At 42.6% G+C, this 19,735-nt stretch overlaps 2 protein-coding genes across 2 annotated transcripts; both read right to left on the bottom strand.

Annotated features, from left to right (window-relative positions):
- Positions 1-10,068: 10,068 nt before the first annotated feature.
- Positions 10,069-13,392, bottom strand: LOC132458741 (protein FAM8A1-like). Its single transcript, XM_060053023.1, has 5 exons — positions 12,879-13,392; positions 12,673-12,793; positions 12,437-12,560; positions 11,544-11,683; positions 10,069-11,167 (listed from the first exon to the last, which is right to left on the bottom strand). Exons 1-5 carry the CDS (start codon positions 13,351-13,353, stop codon positions 11,023-11,025), a joined length of 1,005 nt encoding a protein of 334 aa, XP_059909006.1. The 5' UTR covers positions 13,354-13,392; the 3' UTR covers positions 10,069-11,022.
- A 3,140-nt stretch (positions 13,393-16,532) lies between these two features.
- Positions 16,533-17,915, bottom strand: fabp4b (fatty acid binding protein 4b). Its single transcript, XM_060053652.1, has 4 exons — positions 17,730-17,915; positions 17,380-17,552; positions 17,196-17,297; positions 16,533-16,654 (listed from the first exon to the last, which is right to left on the bottom strand). The coding sequence occupies exons 1-4, from the start codon at positions 17,800-17,802 to the stop codon at positions 16,601-16,603; spliced, it is 402 nt and encodes a 133-aa protein (XP_059909635.1). The 5' UTR covers positions 17,803-17,915; the 3' UTR covers positions 16,533-16,600.
- Positions 17,916-19,735: the final 1,820 nt, after the last annotated feature.

The raw sequence follows: 19,735 nt of genomic DNA, 5'->3' as shown, positions 1-19,735 counted from the left end.
ATTATATCATTTAGATATAGAGCTCCAGGTCTCCCGCAGGAGCTCCCGGAGTGTTCTAGAATATCGTATAGAACACGGCCAAAAGCTGTGTGTGCCGGATGATATTATGAATAAATGACTGCGTCTCTGGTAGGCCTACTACATCCTTGCTTCTTTAGTGCTTGTGTGATCTACTGGTCACACGGTAATATCAAAATCCATACCGTAGCGCAAATTCCCACCGGTTTACTCTCTATATCGTTTATACTATAGGGCCTACACCCCTAAGTCCCACCCACTGGCACTGATCTGTAATGTGCTTGTAGTTTTTTAGAGCCCCCACCCCCACCCCTATTACACTTCCTGTTTTAAATGACGCAAAAATCTTAATTTTACGTCATTTAAAGAAGGAAGTGTTAGAGGTAGATACGGATATCTCCTGTCTCAGGGGGAAATTATGGAATGATGCAAGACCCTTCAAAAGTATGACTGGGTTTCCAGCGATACAAAGCTTAATTAAAATGTGAAGTATCCCTTTAAGACTGGATGCAAATCATTTAAGACAACTGATAACCTCCACCACCAATACAGGATCAGCGCAGAGAGGCATGGAGGCTCGCAGACTACAATACCAACAACGAGATGCATGCATTGTAATAGAAGCATGTAGAGGCCATGATGACAGAGCTGTGCCAAGTGTGTTGCGACTGGGATTTTTGTTTTGGTTTGTTCTAATGATAATGTCACGACTTCAAGAATGTTGTGGAAAGGGAAGATCCATTCCACTTGTTTTGTGGTCATTCTAGTATTCTAATGTAAGATGGGCTTTTCTGAGGGCTTGTACTTAACCCAAGCCCAACTGGGCCTGCACTTCATTCACATTCAACGTTCATGGAAGAAGTATTTGTTCATGGAATGAATATTGCTAGTTATGGTGTAAAGGTAGAAGTAAATCTATAGTTAGAGGCCTTTCATAGTAGTAGGAGTAGCAGTTATAATAGTAGTTTTGCTGGTGAGTTAGCGTCTGTGCTTAGTGTGTGTGCTTGGTGTACGTGCTTGGTGTGCATGCTTGGTGTGTGTGTGTGTGTGTGTGTGTGTGTGTGTGTGTGTGTGTGTGTGTGTGTGTGTGTGTGTGTGTGTGTGTGTGTGTGTGTGTGTGTGTGTGTGTGTGTGTGTGTGTGTGTGTGTGTGTCTGTGTGTGTGTGTGTGTGTGTGTGTGTATGAGGGAGTGGGGGACTGATAATATGTGAGCCCATGTTGCATCCCTCCAGAGATGCAGGTGATAGAGCTAACAAGTCTTTCAAACACAATGCAACAATTCCTCAACCTCGCCTTGCATTTGCATTGTCATTCTCTTCAGAGTAAAAATCACCTCATCTTAAAGGCACCCAGTGCAACTTTCGAGGCTTAAAAATAAACATTCAATTTCTAGTCTTTTTTACACGTAGTAAGTTTCAATAACTCCATACCATTACATACCGACATTTAAGCAGCAAAGATGAGACGTCGTTGTGTGGTGAGAACTGATACAAAATCGATAACAACAACAATGCCGCCATTTTCTTTATTTTTTGTAACCTACAATAAATAAAGCAGGCTTCCAGTCAATGGAAAAATGGCTTCTCCCCACCGGCGATTGTTTTTGTTTACGATTTTCTATCAGTTCTCACCACACAACGACGTCTCATCTTTGCTCCTTGAATGTCGATATGTAATGGTATGGAGTTATTGAAACTTACTACTTGTAAAAAAGACTAGAAATTGAATGTTTATTTTTCATTGAATGTTTACATAAAGTTGCACTGGGTGCCTTTAACTACTCTTCATCAGAGGATAAAAACAAAGCAAGTTTAATTTGGAGTTCATGGCATAGCAAGTTATATGTGATTAAATCAATGATTTATAATATTTTGCATGAGATCTCATAAGAAGGGTCAACTCCTGTGCTCCTTCTTCTAATAAACCCCTAATTATCTTCTCCTTGTCCCCAACTTCTCCAACTCTACAGACATGTCCAGACATATCAGGCAGGTACAGAGCACACAGGCTAGCATGTAGGGTGCCATGTTACTTAAAATTTTAGTACATTTGTCTGAATAAATGCCCAAAATTAGAAGAACAATAAGCACAAATACATCTTTGTTTGTATCATTCTACTTTCTTCACATAAAAAATAGCCAATCCAGCAGTTTTCCTGGGAACTGATGCCAGTGACATGGGTCTGCCTTTTAAATAAATGACAAAAGCGCAAAATAAATGCTGAAACCGGAACAGAGACGTAATTTTCAGTGCTAGTACACTCAGTGCCAACAGGGATGCGCTAGTAACAAACACTATGCGCTAGTAATATGCAGATAGGGATGTGTAGTGTGGGTGGTTGAATCACAAGGACATTGGCTATGGAAACGGTGAGCTAAATAACCCATGTTGGTTCTCTTCAGACAGCAGAGCCGTCTCTGTTGTGGCGCGCTCCTGTTTGTAGGGAACAACGTGCGTCCTCCACACTATGTGGGGAGAATGTGAAAGCCCTTGCTGCCATGGCAACAAGGCAGCTCCACAGTCTCCAATCCCCATTAAGAGAGATGGGAGGCTCGGGCTGAATGGTGGTGGAGCTAGCATGACACACTGAAAGGGCCTATTTAGATCAAGGGGATTCAGCAGTTAATGAATAGAGCAAGGGCCAATAAATCTATTAGGCAGGTGCATGCTCAGAAGATCTGAAAGTTGGGTTAATATTGTGTTCACTCATGCTGTGGTCCTTTGGGGGTTCTGGTTACATCACGCATACTGGACACATGGTCACAATCTGTGAATGGTGGCAGAGGTAACAGTCATTGAAAACAGGCATCCTAACCGCTGCCGTCCAACAGTCAGCAGCTGAGAGCGGGACGTGACCTTGAACGGAGGCCTTAAGAGCAAATCATTTGAAAATGTGATTAGGTGAGCAAGAGAGAGAGGGAGGGAGAGAGGGGTATTGCATTTGCATTTACATGCATTTTTTTTTTTTTATCCCTGGTGGATTTTAATCATGTGAACATGAAAGAAAAAACAACATTTGGTAGAATGAACATATCTCCCCCCATGTGTGTCCAGGTACCCCGAATATGTTCATTCAGCTGAAAATAGCAAGCCCCTGCCTACACATCTCCAAATCGTAGTTTAGGCAGCTGAACGAATGGGTGGGCTGGAAGCGAAAAGGAAAGAAACTCTGGAACAGTCTGGTGAAGTTTGGTCTTCACCAGACATGAACAGAACGATTCAAAACACAACGGTCGCCTATTAAGGGTGGATAACTAAATACATTATTTTCTCTTAAAGATCCCATGCCATGCTATTTTATGGATGCTTTAATATAGGTATTAGTGGGCCACAAACACAGTATTCAAAGACGTCCCCGAAATTCAGCCGTGGTGCAGAGTTACAGCCACTCCGAACCAGTCGCACATTGAGCTTCCCCCAAACGCGCTGTTTCGGTGGGCGTGTCAAGGCAGGTCAAGGAGGGGGGTGGGGGTGTGGCCCTGAGCAGCTTGTAGCCACAGTACCATGCGCTCTGTTTACGGTGGATGTATCGCAATGGCTCGTAGAAACCCATATTATACATAGATATCTATATAATATATATTATCACCTGGCCCTGAGCAGCTTGTAGCCACGGTACCATGCGCTCTGTTTACGGTGGATGTATCACAATGGCTCTTAGAAACCCATATTATACATAGATATCTATATCATATAATATATATTATCCCCTGGCTCTGAGCAGCTTGTAGCCACGGTACCATGCGCTCTGTTTACGGTGGATGTATCGCAATGGCTCTTAGAAACCCATATTATACATAGATATCTATATCATATAATATATAATATATATTATCACGGCCAAAAGCTGTGTGAGCCTCCAGACGATAGGCTATTATGAATCTCAAACGACCGCGTCTTCTTCAGATTGATGTGGAAGTGGAAGAACCAGCTTTGAGAATGAATTGGGGGAAAGGAACTTTGGCTTCGACTCCCTGAAGTACATGAACCACGACATGGAGGAGAAGGGGATTGTTGGCCGCGAATGTATCCCGCTTGAGCCCTGCTTCCCGCCGCCTCGGCAGCGGTCAGCGCTAATCACCGCCTCCTGAAGCCGAGGCGGTGGTCCATCGGCAGCGAGGCTCCGGCGGGAGACGACCGCGGTCAACAATCCCTTTCTCCTCCATGTCGTGGTTCATGCCTACTTCAGGGAGTCAAAGTCAAAGTTCCTTTCCCCCAATTCATTCTCAACCATGGCTGAGATAACCCCCACTACGAGTCTCGTTGTAGAAATACCGGAGACGAGAGTCCGACGTGTTATGCGCCATCACACCAACAGCAGAACGGTTATCCAAATAACAAGGAAGTGTACAACACTTGCATTACAGTCCTGGAGCTCTATATCTAAATAATATCATATAATACATAGATATCTATATCAAATAATACATATTATCACGGCCAAAAGCTGTGTGCACGTCCAGACGATATAATGAATCACAAAGGACTTTGTCGGGTTCTCCGACGTCTCTGGTTCTTCCACTTCCACATCAATCTGTAGTAGACAGAACCGCGCGCTGCCTGCTGCCGGCGCGAGGCACCACCGCCCGGCTGCCCGCTGCCGGGCGGTGGTGCCTCGCGGCAACCGGCGGCAGTCAGCATGTCGCAGTTCATGTACTTCGATGTCGTTCTGCCATTGCATTCAAAATTCTGTAACTAGCCTGTTACTACGAACTAAGCAACTACCGTACACGTATTAGCATTTAGCACTAGCTCAATCACGACTCCTTCAGAATTCTTGTGGGTGGTTACGAACCAACCAAGTGGGCAGGGCCATGAATAATAGTTTGACAACGCTACGTCACAGTGTCACCTTATCCAGATCGGCTCATTTCTTCTGCCTTTTTCCTTTCATTGCCTATTGCATTCAGCAGACAAACTGCATAGATTTCAAACTTACCACAGCTCACAAACTTATTCAGACCTATGTTATTTAACAAACAATAGGAAAAATGTGATTTTAATGGCATGGGCTCTTTAAAGTATGTGCTGTCCGAAATAGTTCAGAGAATCATTGTGGGGTCAACCAATTTTGCATCATATAATATGATGTCAACAAGTGAACATGATAACTGGTTGGTAGTATTTATAGCCATGGTTCTTCGAACAAACTGGTGCAATACAATCCACTTTGGAGTCAGTCCTCCTGATGATCCTACAAAGGTCATCATCAGATTCAAAAGACTCTTCAGATACAGTGTGTACAAGACTTATTTGTATCCACATGCATATGGAAAGATATTGCACTTACTTACTATTACACTTAGTACGCCTACTACACAATAAAATTATGAAACACATTGTGTGTTAACCAGGGTTGAAATTGTCCCATCCGGGGGCTGTGGTGCAGAGTTCAGCAGGGTGACAGCCACAGGGACGAAATCCTTCTGGAACCTGTTTGTCAGGGAACACACAGTCCAGGTGCGACCCCCAGAGGGGAGGAGGGTGAACTGCCTGGGGCCGAGCGCTGTCCCTGACCCTGCTGTTCGAGGACATAGTCAAGATAAGCGTGTTCCATTCTGCAGCTCTAACATGATGCCAGCTGGGTGCCACCGATGCCTCTATTCTTGCATCAATGTTGCGGTTCTTCCCATCAAGTATCCTAACTCAAATATCTTAACTCAAATATCGTGGGCCCTTTTCAAAGAATATTTTAGTGTGCATATCTTGCACAATAGAGGTCAAGACTTCCCCAGTCTAATATGGCAGCCTCTTACAGTCTCTTACAGCAGTAATGTGGTAGAAGTGCACATTTTGGGACTCTTTTGTCCAAACACACCTGCCCGAACTCTGAAACATCTAATTTGCCAGATCTCAAAAAGTCTCTTAACAAAATAATTCCTTTGACATACCTGTTTAATGCCTTGGGGACTATGCAGTCTCATCAGCTTATAATTTCTTTCTACAAAGTAAGAACCCATCTGTAGGGTCTCCGGTCACTGAACCTCTGCTTTGAGACTGTCTATTAAAGCGAGTCGCACTTCAAGCTGCGTGTGTCGCCAGAAGCTTATTGGGTTCCAGGTGGATCTTGTGCTGGGTTCCTGTTCCCTGAAGTATGTCACATATGCATCTTCGATAGTATGCACCAAACTTCTTCTTTGTGTTCCCTTCTTACTACACATAATAAAGTACTGGCCTTTCGTCCTAGTGTACAGCTGTATTGCCTTTGCCTACCCTCCCTGCAGTGGTCCACCCTCCCTGAATTGATCCACCCTCCCTGCAGTGGTCCACCCTCCCTGCAGTGGTCCACCCTCCCTGCAGTGTTCCACCCTCCCTGCAGTGGTCCACCCTCCCTGCAGTGGTCCACCCTCCCTGCAGTGTTCCACCCTCCCTGCAGTGGTCCACCCTCCCTGCAGTGTTCCACCCTCCCTGCAGGTGCCACAGGTGTGCAGTTGATGCTTCCTGTCTGCCGTTGTCTCTGCCAGCACTGTATGACTTAGCAACCATCTCTGGCTCAGACTCATCATGAAAACAACCCGTCAAGTATGTAAGGCATTGTTTAATTACTTCTCTGGCTTGGTAAACTTTCTGTACTGTTATGTCCCGGGTGTGAACATCTTCTTTCTCCGTGGCTCCTATGAACAGTGGTTCACACTCTAACCGTCCATGTTGTTACAGTGTGAACCACTGTTCATTTGAGCTTAGTAAATGGACTGAGCTGCTCCATTTGGCCACAACTAATACAACCACACTTCTGGTTACCCTATCAACATGGACCTTGATAGCTCACCAGCTGTTTCCATTTGGCCACAACTAAGGCCCCGTCCACACGAAGCCGATTTCATGGCGAAACCGCAAAGGTCTTGTACGGTTCGGCCTTCCGTCCACACGAAGCCGGCGAATCCGCTGACCGAAACCGCAAACTTCTGAAACCACCCTCGGAGGTGGTTTCAAATCTATCCGGTTTCGTTTTGGTTTCGTGTGGACGCCTGAAACCGACTGAAACCGCAAACCATGACATCATCGCCCCACCCCTCGACCTCCTAGCCAATGGCTCTTAAGCCCGCGGAGTCTCAGAAATCACAACAAAAAAGATGATGGCGGACTACAAGCTTGTAATCGTTCTGCAGCATATCATGTCCCTTGTTGGGTTGCTAAGCCATTATTTATTGAGAATCTAGTTCGCCATCGTAGAAGAGCTGTTTGTTTGTGTTGTTAGTGGTTCGGGGGGCAGCCTTTATGCGCATGCTCGCCTCTTCTTCTTCTGGATTTGTGTACCAGAAGCAGCGCCCCTTATGGGCCTGGAATGTTTACTACAGCGTTTCTACAGATCTATCCGGTTTCGCTTGGCTTCGTCTTTACGGAGATACTTCGAAACCGGATAGATCGAAACCGTAACGGTTTCGCCCGTTTCGGCTTCGTGTGGACGGGGCCTAATACAACCACGCTTCTGGTTACCCTATCAACGTGGACCTTGATAGCTCACCAGCTGTTAACTTCACTAAACAAGCGTGCTCCGTGCACCTTGTACCTTAAAGCCTATAGTCGAGCCGAAGGCCAGATTGTGTACTCCTGGTAGCATGATAAGTTCTGCACTAAAAAACGGACATCAGTGTGTTTAGTTGTAGCTCCACTGTATTGTAGAGCTCCTGGTCTAATGGGACCTAGCATTTGTCTATAGGTGCCCTCAGTCCCTCTGGGTAACCTGATCCCACCCTAGACTACGTCCGAGCCCAACATTAACTAGGATTAACTTGTTGGTGCCTCCTAGAGGTTAAATGACAAAATCAATTATATTCCACCATGGGCTTGGTTACATTTATAATACACATCATCTATCTATTTCTGATTTCTGACACAAAAACAAGCCATGCAATTTCTTTAGGATTGATTATTTAATTAAAACCGAAATTTTTCCTCATCACTTCTGGCGGGCCATTGGCCCTACTTCCTAATTTGCACCTTGTTTTATCTGTGTGGGTTTGTGTCCTTCCTATTGAGGCCGTCATGGAAGGGCATGGTTCCTCTCTTGGCCATTCCTCTTCATCATGATACCTCTTCCCTGTGGCAGAACCCAGCTAGCCTGTCATTATTGAATCCACTTGAAAGGAAAACCAACAGTCAAGAACAGAAAATATACCACACACACACACACACACACACACACACACACACACACACATACGTAAGCATACATACACATGCACCCACACAAACACGCAGGCACATATATTAACAGACATTGAAGCACACAAATATACACATACACACAAATGCATGCACAGACACAGACACAGAACAGCATTCTGCAGCATTTCATTCATGGAACCTTTGGCAAACTGTAAATTGACAGGCCCTGGAGCTGGCCAGGTGTGCTGACTTACGAGTGGCTGCTGTTGTTTAGCGGAGTCTCACATGATGAACGGAAGGTAACCTCAGGGACATGAAGCTGAACTCAACCTCCCCTGGAGCTGATGGTCCCAGACAGACAGGGTGGTTCTCCTGGTTCCTTCAGCCCCTGTGCCTCATACCCACAGGCGCCTGGGGCAGAAGGACCCCCCCCCCCTGACCTTAAAGAGGAGGGGAGAGGAAAGGAGACTCAGACCCCATCTGACCAGCACGGAAAATCATTTAGTGACATTAGGGTCTACTGACTCTGCCGGGAAGAAACAGGAAATGTAAATAAATATCCTAAGCATTGTATATATTGTATATACGTATATCCAGACTTTTTAGTAAACTCATTATCGCATACACCTTGTTGTTATGAAATGTTTTTCTACTGGAAAGCTGAACAATTAGGCTACGGCGGTGTATTGTTTCATTCTGTTAGCATTCTGTTCCTGCAGAGGGGGAAGCATAGTAATGGCTTTTAGTGTCCCTTCACCTGCTGAAAGGACTGCAGGGGTCGGGCGTCCCAAAGGGAAATATGCAGTGATGAAAAAAGGAACTTGATGGGGATTTAATATGAAAGGAGAGATAGGGAATGAATGAGTGAACAATATGAAACCTACAGCAAATACAAAGCAGCACCGATTGACTGACAAGTGTCCCACTATCCCCTCTGGTACAAATACAATGCTGACAATGGTACGATTAAACTTAAAATAAAGATCAGATAAAGCAGTTATTTTATTCTCTCCATTTTCTTTTAATAAAGGGGTTGTCCCCTACAAATCAATCAAATGATGGAATAACGAATGAATGGAGGACAGGTAGACGGAGGAAGAGATGCAAGGGCTGTATTTGGGAATTATATGCACCTGCCTAATTATCATTGATAAAATTATTAAAGTCTTCTGCTCAACCGTCTCTTAAAGGCACCCAGTGCAACTTTCGAGGCTTAAAAATAAACATTCAATTTCTAGTCTTTTTTACACGTAGTAAGTTTCAATAACTCCATGCCATTACATACCGACATTCAAGCAGCAAAGATGAGACGTCGTTGTGTGGTGAGAACTGATAGAAAATCGATAACAACAATGCCGCCATTTTCTTTATTTTTTGTAACCTACAATAAATAAAGCAGGCTTCCAGTCAATGGAAAAATGGCTTCTCCCCACCGGCGATTGTTGTTGTTTACGATTTTCTATCAGTTCTCACCACACAACGACGTCTCATCTTTGCTCCTTGAATGTCGATATGTAATGGTATGGAGTTATTGAAACTTACTACGTGTAAAAAAGACTAGAAATTGAATGTTTATTTTTCATTGAATGTTTACATAAAGTTGCACTGGGTGCCTTTAAGAAGTGTATATCTCGTAAACATAATTAGCAACTAAATATGCCTAATCACCCACCACTAGATGTCGCCAGACACCACCTGAAATCCATTTAGTTGGTGGGTCTCAGGGTGAATTGCAGTGTATCAAAGGGTTCTAGTATTTCAAGGCCAAGAATAATTTCTGAGGGACTACTTACGATTACAATCATGGGCAAATAAACTAAAGGGATGTAAATGTGTCCCGGACATTTGAAAGATCATACATTCGATGCTAGACAATAGGTCTTGTGTAGCGATCTCGTTACAACACTACCATACATTGGGAAAATATCAAATAGAACAATATTAAGTTATTTAGTTCCAATAAGACAATTCTCTTTATTTAAGATTTAAATGAAAAATAAATGTTAAATGATCTGCATTAAATGTATAATCAATATTACTTCTTAAACTGTAGACAAACATTATGCTTTTTTTTGACAACGCAACTTGATCAAAAATAGAATAATTTTCAGATATAGCTAGATGAGCTTGGCAGTGGGTAAACCAAAGAGGATCCAAACGTACTAAATATCAAGTACCATTTTGATGCTATAATAAATAGAATACATGGTTTTACTGTTACAGTAATGAAATAAAACCTTTACACTACATTTGCTAACATTTTTAAATCAATGCTATTTTTATGAGTGGCATACAAATAAAGTATTACATGGCATGCATACTTAATGACAACGGTCAGACTGAGAAGGTTTAGTGGCGTCATTACAAATATTACAAAAAGCCATACATCATATAATATTAAAGGCAGTATAAATGTATGCATGTGATGTAATCATATTAAAGAGTGATTCTGTCTGTATTTGAACACATTTCAAGGTACTAATTAAGAATTTCAAAAATGCAGACCTGTCATTCAATAGTAAAACAAAAGTAGAAACACCCTTCTACTGGAATAATGTGAAGTTTCGATTTGTTTTGTGACTATCTAGAAGGCTTTGCGTCTTAAGATTTATACGTCATACAATAGAACCAGTGCATGTTATTAAATTAAATTATTAGACACAGTTGCATGTAGGAAAAAAATCAGCAGCATGTCAAAAGGTATCTTTTCAGAAAAAAAGACAAAATCTCATTGAAGAACATGGATGTTTCATCTCAGACACCCTGGTCGCACATCGGAGTCATGTATCATGCAGTAAATCATTGTAACGTAGGATAAAACTGAGCCACACGGTCAGTGTTGTATTAAATAGCACGCAGCATCTGTCCGACTGAATGTGTTGGTCCGTCTGTGGATCATCTGGCTCCTGTGCGCTTGACCACAATGGTGCCGGCCACCATGTCATACACAGTTCTGTTGTGCTGGAAGAACAGCAGCGTGATGAACGCAGGGAAGAAGAAGGCGATGGAGAAGTTCTTGTTCAGGGCTCTAATGGTGGAACTGCAGGAAGAGAGGCAGACAGCTGTGGCTTTATGCCCAATACTAACGACAAGGGGAGACTTGCAGACAGTAAAGGTTGCAATTATACTTATATAATAGAAGAATTATACCACTATCTTTCAGAGCACAAAACACATGGCAATGTAGGGACAGATAGACTACATGAAGCGAGCAGCAAATGACAGCCCTGTTTCATTTATGCTCTATGAGCTTAGCGCTGTTAAAAAAAACTATTCTATTTATCTTTTGGTTAGCACTACAAAATATGAACCAACATTACTGCATTAAAGGTTTGAGCCAAGGTGATGCTGCAGAATGAACACATCCACCCTTATTTTGCACATGAGGAACCACAACAATAAGCTGGAGGACTCACGCAGAGAGGGAGACCTCTGTGGCCGGCACCACCAGGACCCTGCGAGGCTGTACAAGGACCGAAGAGTCACACATCACCACCTGGAGGCCCAGGAGGAGTTTCCCCGGGGTGGCCCCCCCCGCCCCCCAGAGACAGGCAATCTGGAAAGAAGAAATAGGAGTTCTCAGGGCGTGTTCACACAGGCAGTTTTTTTACATAAAAAAAAACACCCGACCAGAGCGTTTTTTTACCAACTAAAAAACTGACGGGGTTTTGTCTAGTTCATTCTAGAGCACAATGTTCTAGAGCACATATACGTTGAAAATCGGTTACAGTATCAAAGTGGTTTGACTACGCTACTTGTATCAGTTTAAACTAGTTACAATGTCGAGGATTGTTGTTTTGGCGTTAGATGCCAACGACGAGGATAACGTTTGTGGGTGCATGATATAAACGGGGACGGCAGCAGTACGGTGCATTTCATAGTTTGATACAAGAGCTACGGTTTGATAATGCACGGTTCAGTGCGTATTTCAGACTCGACAAGAGTCAATTTGAAACCCTTTTGCCTGTGTGAACATGCCCTCAGGAATTAGAACTGCTGCAGGAAAGTTAATCTGTTTAGAAACTAAGTACATTTAGAACTATTGACATTTAGAATTTGGCTGTTTCAATCACAGATCTTGTTTAGAAACAGACAATTATGAACAGTGAGATGTTACACAAAATGTATTATAACAGGACTTTCAAGAATGAGGACCCATTGGCAGAACTACAGATATTAAAGACAATACACCAAAAAAATATTGATGAAGCATATCTTTGGACATAGCCTAAGGGTCAGACCTGTAATCCTTATGGTTACTTGCAGCGCTAAATATGAAAAGCAATATCCTGAATGTTTGTAATCTCACCTCGTAAAAACACACCAATACCCGGTAGACAAGGGCTACAAGCATCATCTTCTGAAGCTCCTCCATGGAGGTGTCCTCATCTATCTCCTCCACTATGAAGTGCATGGCAAACTTGGAGATATCCCTTGGGAACAAGCAATGCTGATAATTGAACAACACCGTTTCTTTCAAATCTATCAATACTGGACTTGCATGAAAACAATTGCTTAACACGTCCACTCAGAAACATCACTTACTTCATCCCACTCAGGTGCATGATGCTGATGATGATGGTCGCCTTTATGAAGAACAATATGAAGAAATCCACCATTTCAGCAACAAGCCTCTGAAAGGGCGAAGGAATGATATACTCTCGACCTGAAACGTTGTGGTAGCAGTTAAACATAGCTGATCGATCTTGTAGTGGAGCATACTTAATGCATTAGTGCACCTATGTGCGTACCTGGTCTGAGTGCGTTCCGCTGGTCCGGGGTCTGTTGCTGGGTCAGTGTGGCCGCCGGGAGGGAGCTGCTGCCCTGGGCCTGCAGCCCGGTCGGCCCGGCGGGGCTGGGGAGACCCGGCGAGTAGGTGGACAACGGCAGACCAAATGGGTTGTTGTACCAGTTCTGTGCATCGAAGCCGGTGAACTCATTGTGTGGCGTGGTGGTCCCGGGGTGTAGTAGAGGGTGGTAGTGAGGCATGGCAGCACACACAGACACCCAGCTCTGCCAGCCCACAGCGCCGCTGTAGTACTGCCACATCCAGCCCTGGAGCTCTGAGCAGTACTCCGTGGTACTGCGTCTTTCACAAACCTCATTCTTCATGTTCATATTTGCTTGGTTTGTTCTCCTTTTAATGTACGCGTATGGCTTTTCCTTGTTAAGGAGAATCATGTTTTCCTTATCGCGTTCAATGTTGGTGTTTTCGTCGGCCGCCATGTTTGTAATGACGTCACATTACGTCACCGGTAGTTTAAAAGTTTGAGTTCTTTAATATATTGTAGCGACCCTGGGACAATTAAATAGTTTGTGTGTTATGTGTTGCATTGAATTTCGTTGTCCGTTATGCCAGTTGTTCTATGTGCATGTATTGTAATGTTCTTATTGTCAATCAGGGTGGGGGCCTGCACGTGAGTGAGACCGTGTTGGGGGTTGCCGGGGTAACCGGGGTTTGTTTTGGGTCGGTTGTCTGCCGTTGGTTATAATAATAATAATAATAATAATAATAATAATAATAATAATAATAATACATTTAATTTAGAGGCGCCTTTCAAGACACCCAAGGTCACCTTACAGAGCATATAGTCATCATTCAAAACTATGTAAAACAGACTAGGAATAAAAGGAAAACAGAGGTTAAACATGAAGAATAATAATAATTAATAACACTCAAAGACGCCTAAAGTGAAGGGGGGACCTCACTAACCACCACCAATATGTAGCACCCACTTGGGTGATGCACGGCAGCCAATCGGTGCCAGAACGCTCACTACACACCAGCTTGAGGTGGAGAGTTAGGGATGAGGTGGAGAGTGAGTGAAAAGAACATATTTAAACACTATCGACCATATTTAAACACTGTCGATCACATTTAAACAATATCGACCACATGTAAACCCTATCGCCCACATTTAAACACTATCACCCACATTTAAACACTATGGACCACACGTAAACCCTATCGACCACATTTAAACACTATCGCCCACATTTAAACACTATCGCCCACATTTAAACACTATGGACCACATTTAAACACTATGGACCACATGTAAACCCTATCGACCACATGTAAACCCTATCGACCATATATAAACACTATCGACCACATTTAAACATGTAAACCCTATCGACCACATTTAAACACTATCGACCACATCCAAACACCATCGACCACATTTAAACACTCTCGCCCACACCTACACACTATCGACCACATTTAAACACTATCGACCACATGTAAACACTAGCGACCACATTTAAACATGTAAACCCTATCAACCACATTTAAACATGTAAACCCCTCTCGACCACATTTAAACCCTATCGACCACATTTAAACCCTATCGACCATATTCAAACACTATCGACCACATTTAAACACTATCGACCATATTTAAACACTATCGACCACATTCAAACCCTATCGACCACATTTAAACCCTATCAACCACATTTAAACCCTATCAACCATATTTAAACACTATCGACCACATTCAAACCCTATCGACCACATTTAAACACTATCGACCACATTTAAACATGTAAACCCTATCGACCACATTTAAACACTATCGACCACATCCAAACACCATCGACCACATTTAAACACTCTCGCCCACACCTACACACTATCGACCACATTTAAACACTATCGACCACATGTAAACACTAGCGACCACATTTAAACATGTAAACCCTATCAACCACATTTAAACATGTAAACCCCTCTCGACCACATTTAAACCCTATCGACCACATTTAAACCCTATCGACCATATTCAAACACTATCGACCACATTTAAACACTATCGACCATATTTAAACACTATCGACCACATTCAAACCCTATCGACCACATTTAAACCCTATCGACCACATTTAAACCCTATCAACCATATTTAAACACTATCGACCACATTCAAACACTATCGACCACATTTAAACACTATCGCCCACATTTAAACACTATAGACCATATTTAAACACTATCAACCATATTTAAACACTATCGACCACATCCAAACACCATCGACCACATTTAAACACTCTCGCCCACACCTACACACTATCGACCACATTTAAACACTATCGACCACATGTAAACACTAGCGACCACATTTAAACATGTAAACCCTATCAACCACATTTAAACATGTAAACCCCTCTCGACCACATTTAAACCCTATCAACCATATTTAAACACTATAGACCATATTTAAACACTATCAACCATATTTAAACACTATTGACCACATTTAAACACTATCGACCACATTCAAACACTATCGACCATATTTAAACACTATCGACCACATTCAAACACTATCGACCACATTTAAACCCTATCGCCCACATTTAAACACTATCGACCACATTTAAACCCTATCGCCCACATTTAAACACTATCGACCACACCCAAACACTATCGACCATATTCAAACACTATCGACCACATGTAAACACTAGTGATCATATTTAAACACTCACACAATTTGATACATATCACCATATAGATATAGATTTGTGCTGATTATATTATTACGATCTATCCTTGTATTTAAATTGCGGATCCGCATAAAGGGTATAAATTGCCATCCCCGTATTGGGTTCCAATAGGTTGACTGACTCTCCGTCCATCCTTCGTATCATCTGCTGTTCCAGCGCCAGACAAACGGCGGTTATGTTTCAGTGACCTGGTTTTGGTTGATTAAAAACTACGATATAAACGTCATAATTAAAATATAAACACAAGTCCTTGCTTCGGGCATATACAATTTTGATGGACGAAATCCAGACACCCGTTAGCATATGGTATGACCCAACCATACAGGGCTATCAGTGCTCGCTATCCCCTGTCTACAGTCAATATTCATTGAATTCTCATCCGAGATGTTTCCCAGCTGCCAACAGCTTCTGAGTTTAATACATTTGCTAAAAAACAAGCATAAACGGGCTTTAGGCTGCGTTCTCCAGGTCACATGAACATCTGAAATACGCCTGATAACTGCAACGACCAATTAAAAGTACTCTGAAACTAACGTCACTCTTCACATGTTAGGCAGGGTCTTCCAGGTCACGCTTCTCCATTGGCTGCCAATCTTGTGCTAGCCCATGCTGAGAAAATGCCAGCCCACTTATTGCACTGATACAATAATTATATGACCAGGTCAGAAGATGCAGCTCTTATATTGTTAAAGCTATGGCACCCATGTAATGCAACTTTAAAAACGTAAGGCCCTTGAACAACAGCAGTGCAAAATGTCCCAGCCGCCCTGCAGAGGGCCCTGGTGGTGGTTCTGTTCAACTCAAGCCAACTAATCACTAACATGACTGTAACAACAGGTTACAGTCATGTGAAAAGGCTCATTAGGCAAGGACTTGACTAGTACAGACAATTGACTGAAATGGATTTATTGAAGAGATTGCATTTTGGACTCCACCGGTTATTCAACTTCCTGAAGAGTTATGCCTCCCTTTCATAAGTCCTCACTGCAACCACATCACCAGCAGTGCATGTCTGGAGAAAATATAACAATCCATTAGGTGTGCAGCCAGGACAAATCCGGTATTTTGAACATTGAGTCCACTTTCTGGTATGTCTAGGATGAAATAGAGTAGTTAACACCGAGATTTTTAATATTGGTCCTGTCTTGAGTATTTGGCTAATACACCCCTGCCTGCTTCACAATGTGCATTCAAAAACACCCCAAAACGTTCGTTTTCAGAAATGTGAAACTCATCATGAGGTAGGCCTAATTGATGTTCCAAATCAAGTGTCGTAGCAAAATACAGCTTGTCCTGTTTTTATTTAGCATTTTGATGATTGAATGTTGATTTAGACTCGATTTATGAAAACGAACGTTTAGGGGTGTTTTTTGAATGCACATAGCCAGCCAGTGTGAAGCAGGCAGGGGCGAAATACTCGACAGCTACCAATAATCAAAATGTCGGTGTTAACCACTCCTTCATCCTAGACGAACCAGAAAAGGCGCTCAATTTTCAAAATGCCGGAATTGTAAAGTAAAAACCAAAGACGTCAGACAGTCGATGGTGCTCACCGTTATGAGTTTGCCACTCTCCAGTGCTCGCTCCAGGGTCGTGCTCCTGCCGTCCCACATTTGTTTCTGCACCAACTTTCCGTTGTTAAACGAGACGATGGTCTGCAGGGAGGAGGGTCACCATTATGCATGAGCACACACGTTTGAAACACAGGGAGGGGTCGATGCATCCAGCAGAACCCACCTTGGTCACTCTGTCGTCAGCGGTTCTCTCTTCAAACTCTTCGTCCAGTTTGAATTTAATTTCGGTACTTTTGAAAGTACTTTGTGTCTTCATGGAAATGACACCTTCAGCCACGCTGACGATGAATTTTGGTTTGATCACGTTCCCCACCTGGCGACTGGCCATGCCGACCCCTGCGTAGACAGTGAATTGTCGTCAGGTGTCCATAGAGACCAGTCAATGATGAGACCCGCTTGTTGCCACGTGGTCCGAATTGTAAATGAAGGTAAGACCTGTAGCCAGCCTGCAGTCCAAAAGCAAAGACAATCAAATCAAATCAAGCCTTGACATTTCAAACGAGGCGACCTCACCTATTGCCTTCATGTACTCATCAAAGTTCTCACTGAGGCTCATCTTCCATGTTCCAACAAATTGGTCCACCATTTTCGCGGTAAACTTTGTGCAGCCAAAGACCTTAACAGTGGGGTATGGGGCTGAATAACACTCAAGTTTAAGCACGACGACTATTTTCACCAACGAATCACAGACATTAGAGGGGCGTGGTGTTAGAGCAGGTAGATACCTGCAATCGGCGCATTAGAGAGAGAGAGAGAGAGAGAGAGAGAGAGAGAGAGAGAGAGAGAGAGAGAGAGAGAGAGAGAGAGAGAGAGAGAGAGAGAGAGAGAGAGAGAGAGAGAGAGAGAGAGAGAGAGAGAGAGAGAGAGAGAGAGAGAGAGAGAGAGAGAGAGAGAGAGAGAGAGAGAGAGAGAGAGAGAGAGAACAATTATAATATCACACGTTTGCATTTAGTTATTTCTTTAACAGTCTTATTCCTTGTCCTTTAACAGTCGTATTCCTTGTCCCTGAGCTACAGGGCTGATAGAATGATAGTCTTAATAGCTATAGCTTTCTTGAAAACCCTCAACAGGCTAGCTCAACCAGACATGACCCATGTCTTAACCTTTCTGCAACCATGAAGCTGCATTGCTCCCATAATACATTCAGTTAAGTGGAGTAACTCCCTGGACTGTGGTCCTTACACCAGAGGTGTGTGTGTGTGTGTGTGTGTGTGTGTGTGTGTGTGTGTGTGTGTGTGTGTGTGTGTGTGTGTGTGTGTGTGTGTGTCACACCTTTCTCCTGACAAAGCCCCTAGTGGGCATTAAATGCATCTGTGTATGTAGGCCTGCCTAAATCATGCACACCCCCATGCTTAAGCTCTCTCTAGTGTAGTCTTTCCAAAAGACTGGGTCGTGACTCGTGACCCACATTAGCATTTAAAAACAATGTCAACAAGAAGAATGTTTTTGATAGTACTGAATGTTTGTATTGTTCTGATAATTTTACTTATAACATTGAATCTAGTTGAAAGGCTAATGAAATAAAAACAATGAGATAGCCAAAACAAGGTGACATTAACTCGGCCTAAATGCATTTATTTGGTCTCATTTATAAAGTATTTGATTGATATGTGTATTATGTTTTCAATAACAAGTGCATAAAACAAAGTTGTGATTTATCTCTTTGAAAAGGCTGGTTTAAGTTCATATATAATGGGTTGTGGAATTGGCAGTAAAAACGTTCAGGAATGTTCATTTATGCACAAATTTGTTCTTCTCACAATTTTATAGATAAGGCCTATTGTGAATTGGGTCGCGATGGTTTGTAATTAAAAAAAATGGGTCCCCAGAAAAAAAGTTTGGAAAACACTGCGGATGAGTGGGTAAATGGATTTTAAATGTATTAAGTAGGAAAGAAATACCATAACATGCATATAATTAATAGCTACAAGCATGATACATAAACTACTATATATATGAATATTATGCTGCATAACAGGCTGGCTCCCTGAGTGCTACCAACATATAATATTATGAATATTTATCCAGTATTTATCAGTACATTATATCAAGGCCTCAGTACAATGGCAACTCCATCTTTGTATAATAATTAACATTACATTAGATTTATTAAGCTGACATTTTTGTCCAAGTGCATTCAGCAATAAAGATATATCCCGAAAAGGGAAAGAATCATTAAACTAAATACAATTCATCACATTAATCTGCCTCAGAAGTTCAATATAGAAACAAGAGAAAGATACATTTTGTTTTTTTTGTATTTATCTTTTTATGTCCGTTTTTATTTTATTCATGGGCAAAAATGCATTTTCACTAATCTATTGTTCAGCCTCATGGGTCTCAGCTTTCCTGATGTCAGTGGGAAAGAGGGTTAGTTGTGGACCAACATTGTGGAGCCAGGACAGCAAAAAATCAAGGTTTTGTTGAGCGGCTGCTGGGGTCCCCACATAGTGAAGGAACAGTCAATCTGGTAGTCATAGAGCGTGGACGGGTGGATTGGTGAACGGGCTTGGGTTTAC

The sequence above is a fragment of the Gadus macrocephalus genome, chromosome 6 (assembly GCF_031168955.1).
Source record: "Gadus macrocephalus chromosome 6, ASM3116895v1".
Taxonomy (NCBI): Eukaryota; Metazoa; Chordata; class Actinopteri; order Gadiformes; family Gadidae; genus Gadus; species Gadus macrocephalus.
Note: the sequence above shows the minus strand (reverse complement) of the source record. Positions and strands in the feature narration are given on the sequence as shown.